Source organism: Chinchilla lanigera, unplaced genomic scaffold (genome assembly GCF_000276665.1).
Source record: "Chinchilla lanigera isolate Chin_1 unplaced genomic scaffold, ChiLan1.0 scaffold00065, whole genome shotgun sequence".
Classification (NCBI taxonomy): Eukaryota; Metazoa; Chordata; class Mammalia; order Rodentia; family Chinchillidae; genus Chinchilla; species Chinchilla lanigera.
Genome location: NW_004955466.1, coordinates 2813237 through 2822783, shown reverse-complemented (window position 1 = coordinate 2822783; position 9547 = coordinate 2813237). Strand labels below are relative to the sequence as shown.

The following is a 9547-nucleotide window of genomic DNA, read 5'->3' as shown; positions in this document are numbered from 1 at the left end:
AGAGAGAGAGGAAAAACCAAAAGAAAAAAATCCACTTTAGGTTTGTCTCTGCTATCACTGGTAGACAGCGTGTGGAGACAGAGTCCTGACTCGTGTTGATTTATCCCTGCAGCAGCTTTCTGGCAGTGTTTCCCAAAGTACTCACTCCCAATTTGTTCTGCTTGAAAGCTCAACCACTCTCCTTCATCTAAACAGCAAACTGAAGAACAGGACAGGGCTGGCACTCTGCCCCAAGGAATAGTGGGAAGAGGTTCCCGCAGGTTAAATTCAGGCTTCAGCACCGTGGGGAGCAGGGTTCAGGCAGCTCCTGGCCCTGCGCCGTCGGGTGTCATTCACCAGTGAAATGGAAAGTCATGGCAGAGGCTGGGGAACTCCAAGTGAAGTCCTGGCACAGACTTTGGATCACTTCCCTGCTGTACACCGTGTAAGTACACATGCACACGCACACTTTTTAACTTGTTCACTGGGAACCTAATGGCTCTTCTCCCTCCTTCGAGCCCAAGTTCTTAGGACCGGGGCTGGGCCCAGTCCTTGCTGAGCACATGTGAGGCCCTGGGCCTGATCGCCAGTGCCCCCAACTAACTAACATAAATCCTGGGCCGATGAAAATCTGAGAATTTTAGAGACTTAACACAACTCCAGCCAATTTTGCCTGTTTCCCTTTCTGCTTTCAAACTTAGACCAGTTTCCCATCCCTAGCCCATCAGCTTACCACTGTTTCCTAGAGATTACTCAGGGACAACAGGTCAGCGATTCATCTGTGAGTGTGGGGATTTCATTTACCAAGACCCGGAGTCTTAAATTCACTTAAGAAACACATTTTCCTTAGTAAGAGGACGCTTACTAAGCACATACTACATGCCCAGACATTGTGCTTGTCTTCCAGTGCGAAAAGCAAGAGGATGCAGAGCCGAGTCTTTTCCAGGGTCAGCGTCCTCTAGAGGGCCTACCTCCTTCCCAACACAAAGCCAGTGCCGCCGGGCTTCTCACGTTTAGTCTGCAGCACCTCCAGGTGTGCGAGAGACATACCAACACTACGTGGCAGGCACAATGGCGCACGCCTTAATCCCAACTGTCAGGAGGCTGAGGCAGGAGGACGGCCACAAGTTTGAGGCAGCCTGTGCTACATAGTGAGATCCAAGCCAACCGGAACTACATAGCAAGACCCTGTCTCAAAAAAACAAAAAACAAACAAAAAAACCCTGACATCTGGGCAGCCTCCTAAGATGGGACGACATTTTTTTAAACATATAGAACTGTTGCAGGCTTTCTTCCCTTTCCACTCTGATACACACACGAGCTTGCTATGCGGGAATACATAAGCGAGTCAACTATAAGTCCTGCAACATGACAACTCTGCCTCATTCCATATCTAAAGCTGATATGAAAAAATGATGGCCATTTAAGACTAGAACTCCTTCCCAATTTCAACTAAATTATTTCTCTAATTCTTTGTGTGTCTGTCTCAGATGAGATCTCTCTGAGCTACAACCACCCTATCCCCAGTCCTTATTTATTTACAGACTGACTCTTGCTAAGTTGACCAGGCTGGGCTCAAACTTGCAATCCTCCTGCCTCAGTCTCCCAGAGTGCTGGGACTCGAGGCATGCCTTCTCTTATTCTTTTTTTTTTTTTGGAACCAGGAATCAAACTCATGACCTCAGGCTTGCCAGGCAAGCACTTATGCCACTGAGCTACATCCCCGGCACTCTTCTCTTATTCTTAGGTCCTCAAATACACCATTAATCTCCAGAAAAAGTCTTGGTTGTGAGAAAAACATTAACTTGTAGATTGCAACACTTAGTCTTTTTCCTGTTGTTTTGGTTTTTCGAGATGGGATCTCGCTATGTAGTTGGCCCCAACCTTGCTGTGATCCTCCTGCCTCAGCCTCCTGAGTGCTGGAATTACAGGCATGCGCCACCACATCTAACACTTACATATTCTTTTGGGGACAGGAGAGAATTCTGTTTCTTCACTCTCAAGCTCAGTGAAGGCAGTGACCTCATCCTTGTGGATCTTCCTACAACACCCAGAGTTGAACATCCAGGACACAGAGCTCCCAGCTAACAACAGGCCAAGTGCCGAGGGCTCCCTCCTCCTCCTGTCTCCTGGGTGCCATCCTCCTTTCCCCTCGCCACCCAAGCCAGAAAGCGCTGTCAGCCTGCAAGGACAAGTGATACCCTCACCCCGCCTTAATGTCAGGTCAACCCCAAGCCCTGGGATGTTTCACTCGTTCTCAACTTCACCCCTCACTGTTTTGACCTTTTCCTTCCCCCTCTCCCTCCTCCGTCCCTCTCTCCAATACTTTCTTTTTCGTTTGCACATTTGCAATAAATTTCCTTTATACTGCTTGTGTAGGGTGGATACATGTACATAATATAAAATAGTTTCCTCGTCTAGCTTAGCAGTAAGCAGCCAGCTAGGGGAAGGGCGCCGGACACAGAGTTGGGTGATCAGCCATCCTGTAAGAATTAAAATAAGGACAGTGAACTAGGACTCAAGACCATGACTGAACTTCTGCAGGCAACAAGGAGTGCAAGCCCTGTAATCCCCGTGTTCAGGAGGCTGATTGCAAGTTCGAGACCAGCCTGGGCTACAAAGTGAGCTCAAGGCCAGCCTGAACTGCATAGCGAGACCCTGTCTCAAAAAGACAAAAAAAAACAGTGAGTGCAGCTCCCTCCTCACCGAAGGGAGTGGTGGCCCCTCCCTATTAAATTCCTGAGTTTCCAGGAACTTGAAATGCAAAGTAAGCAGCTTTTCTTTAAAATCTCTTTCCTTCAATCCCTACATACTGAGGAAACTGGGTTAGAGAGCCTGCGCTGATTGGCTATTTTAAATTCACAGGGCCAGCTGTGATAGGCAGACACCAAACAACTGAGCAATTCTCCCAAGGTCCCCTTATCCGTAAAAAAACCGTCTGCACCAAGGGGCCAGGTGGAAACTCCACTTTTCAGATTCCCTTTCTGCAGAAACCAGGGGCATTCTTCTTGTTCCTTATTTCCAGTAAAATCTCTACTAACTTCCTCTTTTCGATTCATGACTTCATTCCTCTATGTGGAGAGACCACAAGCTTGGTTTGTACAGAACTAACTACCTCCCTAGCGCTTCTTAACTCCCTTTTCTGCCCCTTTCCTTCCCTCCATCTCTTGATCCTCTTTCCATCTGAGAAATGGCTATCTCCCTACTTCCTATTATCTATCTTTAATTTGCTCTTTCTTTATAATTTGGGTTTCTCATATAAAAGAAACCATGTGATATTTCAGCTTGTGTGTCTGACTTATTTTGTCTAACATAATGGTCTCAAGGTGCATCCATTTTCCTACAAATGACTCAAGTTTGGGGCTCGGGATTTAGCTCAGCGGCACAGCGCCTGCCTGCCAAGCACAAGGTCGTGAGTTCAATTCCTGGTACTGGAAAAAAAACAAAACAAACAAACAAACAAAACCCAAATGACTCAAGTTTATCCTTCTTTATAGCAGAGTAGCACTCCATTGTATATAAACACATTTGCTTTGTCCATTTATCTGTTGATGGACATATAGGCCACTTCCAAAACTTAGCTATATTATTTATGTGTCAGTACCATGCTGTTTTTATCACAGTAGCTTTGTAATATAACTTTGACTCCAGGACTGTGAAGCCTTTCACTTTGGTCTTTTTACCCAGGATTGCTTTTGCCCTTTTGAGGTCTCTTCTAGTTCCATATGAATTTTTGGGGTGTTTTCTTCTTGTTTTTTTTTTGTCTTTTCTGACACAGTGTCTTACTATCTCACTATGTATTCCAGGCTGGCTTTGAACTCGATATTCAGCCCAGACTGACCTCAAATTCACAACAATCCTCCAGCCTCAGCCTCCCAAGTGAGAAGGGGTTACAGGTATGTACCACCATGCCCTGCCCTATCTTTCCATTTTCTGACATCCTCTTCAATCTCTATTCAGAGTACTATCGTTTTCCTTACAGAGGTCTCTCACTTCCTTGGCTACATTAATGCTAGGGTTTTTTTTGCAGCTATTGTGAATGTACTGTTTTTCTAATTTCTTCCTTGGGGAGGCTCATTGCTGGTGTACAGGAACCCTATTATTTTTTTCTAAAACACGCACCACTCAGGAAACGAAAGCATCACACTGAGCCCCAAGGTAGTGGTAACTGCTCACGCTGGTGCAGTCCCGCATCACCCTAGCTTCCATGCTGCAACAGATCATTACCTTCCCTTTCCTAGCCACAACCATGCAAGGCACTCAGGCGTCACTGTTACACCACCTTGCAGACCGACAAAGAAGGCTCAGGGGGTTCAACCACTTGCCCAAGGTCACACCTCTGGCACATGACGGAGCCAGAATTTAAATCCGTGAGACTTTCAGTTACAGATGTGAGTTCTCCCCACACTCACACCCCCTTCTCCAGGGAGGCCCCACGCGGGATGCGTCCAGGCAGGGAGCTGGGCAGCAAGGGCCTTCACATACCGGTCGGTTCTCATACTCCAGGCAGGGGCAGGTGATGGTGCAGCCATCCAGGAGGATCCGGCCTTTGGGTGGGGTCACTTTCCGACCCCCCTCAAGCTTGTAGTACAGCAGCGTGTTCTGCCGAAGGATGAACCACCGTGCCTTCCAGTTGTGGACAATGTGGCCCTGTGGACAGACAGGAAAGCCCTGAGGAAAGGTGGTGAAGGGGAGGATACTGTGTTCCAGGAAAGGTGTCCTGTTGCCCAGGCAACCAGACTGCACCATGGAAACAACTGTCCAATGAGGGTGAGAGCAACATTTTTGTCTGGATCTCTCTTGGTCATCTCTTTTGAGTATGCAAGCAAAAGCCTTCAGCAATGATCTTCTAGTTCCTACTGGCATTTTTCCAGGTTATATTTTTTTCTTTATCTCTTTCTTGTCTTTCTTTCCTTGTGGTGGTGTGGCTGGAGACCAAACCTAGAACCTTGCACATACTAGGCAAGCACTCTCCCACCCTGACCCCCACCGCAATCACTAATCATAAATCTTAAAAGAAACTGTAAAGCACAAAAAAAAAAAAAAAGAACAAGAAGAAAAAGGGGGACACCTATAATTCTACCAGTCTGGGAAGCTGAAGCAGGAGAATCACAAGTTCCAGCCCAGCTACAGCAACTTAGCAACTGAGGGAAAGCCCACCTCAAAATAAAAAGGTCTGGGGAGTGTAGCTCAATGCAAAGGCCCTGGTTCAATCCCCAGTACCACCCAAAAAAATAAGTAACTCACCTGCAATCCTGCTACAGGGCTAGGAAGCAGCTATTATTAATACTTGTTATATCTTTCCTACTCTTTTCGTTGTTTCAGTTTTTACTTTTTTTTTCAACTGGGACCATATCATCTAGTTTTATTTTCTAGTTTTTATTTTGTTTATCCTTGCTGAGCACTTTCTCAAACCATTTAAATTTCTTGAAAACATATTCTAAGCCTGGTGTGGTGGTGCATGCCTGTAATACTAGCACTCGGGAGGCTGAGGCAGGAGGATTGCTGCGAGTTTCAGAGCAGCCTGGCTACAAAGCAAGCTCAAGGCCAGCCTGAACTGCATAGCGAGACCCTGTCTCAAAAGACCAAAAAAAAATTCTATAATGGCCACTATGTGGATACATAATTAACTTGCAAGTTGAAGCCTCCCGAAGTCTATGGTGCTAATGGCCTACCAGTTACCTGGCCAGCTGCGGCAAGCACAAAAGGCAGGGTACTTTTGGAGGTGCTCAGGTGGGTCATGGAGCCAACGGACAGGAGAGTCAGGTGCAGGCAGAGCCCCCATTTCTAGAACAGACTGGTGCCCGAGGGGCATCTGCGCAGGATCAGAAAGGAAGGAACGTGCTGCACACACAAGCTTCTTAGCACATTGTCAAGCAGAGTGCAATCTGGGACCAAGTTCTCAGCCAGACAGAGGTGCTCCGCGTGAGCGAAAGAGCATCTACTCAACTCACTCCCTCACCGAGCAGGTACTCATACCAAAGGCCCCTTGTGTTCTCATACCTGAGGTGCCGTGATCCCACTCCATGTCCAGCAGGTGCTGAAAGCCGCTAGGGAGCCAGAAAGTACGGACGAATCATCTGCACTAGAGCGATCCGTGTGTATAATCACCGCGCTTGTGGGCGTGGGCTTAAGCTTCCGACAGAACGCAACCACATAAAGCTCACAGCAAAGCTCGTCTGACCGTGTTCTCTCTCTGCTTCCTCCCTGACTGAGGGCGGACAGCAGCGCTCCAGCTCTCAGTGTCCCAGTCCCCGCTCCCCAGCCAGGGGCCTAAGGGCAGCACTCACCGGGCTGCCTGGGGTGTCTGGCTGCTGAAGAATTCAAGACAGTAAGCTACCGGCACACAAGCTGATGTGGGGAAGAGCATGCAGTTGAAGGGGATGCTACCAGTGCCGGCACAAAGCAGGGAAGAGAAGGCAAAATAATCTTAAACCTTAAAGCAAAGGTGTTAGGAGCTGAATGACGTGCCCCCACCCCACTGAAACGGATATGCTGAAGCCCTAACCCCAATACCACAGAAAGGGATAAGCTGGAGACAGAGCCTTTAAGGAGGTGACTAAGTTAAAATGGGCCAGTGGGGTGGATCCTACTCAAATCTGGTGTCCTTAGAGAAAGAGATACGGACACACGGAGAAGGGCCAGGGATGGGGACAGAGAGGAGAGACCACATGCAGCAGACACAGCAAGAAGGGAGCCACCTGCAAGCCAAGAAGAAAAACCCCAGAGGAATCAACCTGTCAGAACCTTGATCTTGGACTTCCAGCCTCCACAACCCTGAGAAAGAAGTCTCTGTTGTTTAAGTCTCCCAGTCTGTGGTATTTCGTGACAGTAGCCCTAGCCGACTAAAGTGGGAAAGAAGAGGGCTGCAGATGTACGCGGAGAAAAATGCAAAGAACAGATTCTGAGCAGAAAAACAAAGGATGGCACCTGCCTATAAACCCAGCACTCAGGAGGCTGAGGCAGGAGGACCACTGCGAGTTTGAGGCCAGCCTGGGCTACAAAGTGAGTTCAGGGCCAGCCTGGACTGCATAGCGAAACCCTGTCTCTAAAAGAAAAACAAAACAAAACGTAGACCAGGTGTACTTTCCTGTACCAAGTGTTACATTTCCCAGAATCCCTTGCACTTAGGAACAGGTAGGTGACCAAGCTTTGCTGATCCTAGGCATAAAGCATTGGTGCACCATTGGCAGCAGTCAAGCATAGGGAAACAGGAACCTCTGCAAAGGATGGGAGTAGTAGGAGAGACAGTCAGTCTCTTCTGACAGACAGAACCCAGGACAAGTCTCAGCCGTCACTCTGCTAATAAAGACATCTTTCAATAGAAATAACAGCAATCTGAGCACAAGTCTGTAACTCCAGCTACTCAGGAGACTGAGGCAGGAGAGTCGCCATGAATTCATGGTCGGCGCGGGCTACATAGTGAGTTTAAGGCCAGCATGAACTTCACAGTGAGATCTTGTCTCAAAAAAGAGGATTCTATCTAGTACCAAAGGTGAGATGTCTGAGGAAAAAGGCCAATGAGAAAGGATTTACTGGGCCAGGGATATAACTCAGCTGCACAAGCGCCTGCCTGGTAAGCGCAAGGTCATGAGTTCGATTCCTGGTACCAAAAAAAAAGTTCAAATTGAGGCTGGGGATTTAGCTCAGCGGCACAGAGCCTGCCTGGCAAGGGCAAGATCTTAAATTCGATTCCCAGTACCGGGGAAAAAAAAAAGAGAGAGAAAGGATTTACTACATAGGGAGAAAATTCAAAGAAGGTGGTGACCCTCAAACAATGTTCAAACCCTTTAACCCAATAATTATAACTACTTTGTTTAAACTCTTTATCTCAATAATAACTACTTCCCTGTCTGTGCTAAGTAAATAATCTATAATATGGAAAAGGTTTTATGTACGGTAACAGAGGATCATTGTTTATAATAGTGAAAAAATGGAAAATAATCCAAATATATAACAATATGGTAGTGGGTATGTAACAATATGGTAGTGGTTGTGTAACAATATGGTGACTGCAGTAGGGACATTCTAACAGATGACGGCCCCCACGTGATCCCACAAGGACAGACTCAACAGTCTCAGCCACTGAGCGCCGGTGGCAATGTCCTTTAACACCGGCATGCACTTCTGCCAGTACTTCATACATAAAATACCGTAACTTACTGAGCAGGTGGCTGAGGATTGAATCCAAGGCCTTTGGCCTGAGCTACATCTCCAGCCCTGTTTTATTTTTTCATTTTGGGTGCTTGTCTGGAGGTTCTAGCAGGAGAGGGCAGCTACTTGTAACGCTGACCAAGGAAACGGTCCTCCTCTATCGGGGTGGTGGTCCTCTTCCACCGAGCACGCAGCTTAGGGAAGGAGGCACAGGGAGCAGTGAGGCAGGAAGGGGACACCTGCTTAGCCAGCCAGAGCAGCTGGTCAACCCTGGCAATCAACTGGGTGACAGATGCCGCACCCAGATCTCCTTCACATCCTATTTTTTAATTTTGAGACAGGGTCTTGTTAAGTTGCTGAACTGCCAGGGTGAATTTGAACTTGTGACCCTCCTCCCTAGGCCTCCCAGAGGGCTGGGATTACATGTGTGCACCATCACGCCCAGCTCCCAGCAGTATTTTAGATAATATATCTAAATATTTAATATTTCTAGCATCTAAGTATTTCTAGTATATTAGAAATTTTCTGGAAGGATACTCCACAAATATTAACAATGATAACTTCAATAGTGTAAGACTGGATACAGAAGGATAAGAATGGAATTTTCCATTTTACACCCCTGAATACTCTGTTTTGTTTTTTTGGTTTTTTTTTTTTTGTTTTTTTTCTGGTACTGGGGATCAAACTCACGACCTTGAGCTTGCTGGGCAGGTGCTGTGCCACTGAGCTAAATCCCCAGCCTCTGCTGGTTTGTTTTTAATAATACGAATTTTTATTTTTATATTTTTAGTAGTGCTGGGGATTGAACTTCGGCCTTATGCATGCTGGGTAAGCATTCTACCAGTGCTACACTCTCTGCCCCTAGAATGTATTATTTTTATAACGGAAAAATTAATTAAAATTTTTTTTTTGTTTGGTTTTTTTTTTTGGTTTTTCTCCAGTACCGGGAACCGAACTCACGACCTTGCGCATGCCAGGCAGGCGCTTTTGCCGCTGAGCTAAATCCCCAGCCCCTTAAATTTTTAAATTCAAATAAAAATCTTGATAAGATGTTTAGGAAAATCATTTCTCGTTCATCTAGTCTATCAATAATGAATGACTGAATACTACTGCACCGAGACAAAGATGAACACAACTCCAGCCCACACCACAGGAAGGGATGGAAAGCCGATCCATCAGTGTAAAATTCCAGCTCAAATGACTGGTGGTGCTGCACAGGTGTGAGCCTAGCACCATGGGAAGCTGAGGCAGGAACATAAGTTCAAGCCTCGCCTGGGCAATTTAGTGACTTAGGGAGGCTCTATTTCAAAATAATAGAGGGCTGGGGGTATAGCTCAGTGCAATTCTGGTTCAACAACTTGTACAGCAAAGAAAAGATTGGTGGGATCCCCCCACCTTGCAATGATTCCTCCCT

The 9547-nt window shown here is 46.7% G+C and overlaps 1 protein-coding gene across 1 annotated transcript in view; it reads right to left on the bottom strand.

Moving 5' to 3' along the window:
- The window catches only part of Plek2 (pleckstrin 2), an 18685-nt gene extending 13905 nt beyond the window's left edge, over nt 1–4780 (bottom strand). The window contains exon 1 of the mRNA XM_005399083.2: nt 4465–4780. Coding sequence (XP_005399140.2) covers nt 4465–4728 — 264 coding nt within the window. The 5' untranslated portion in view covers nt 4729–4780. The remainder of the gene's footprint in view (nt 1–4464) is intronic.
- Between the last annotated feature and the right edge of the window lie 4767 nt (nt 4781–9547).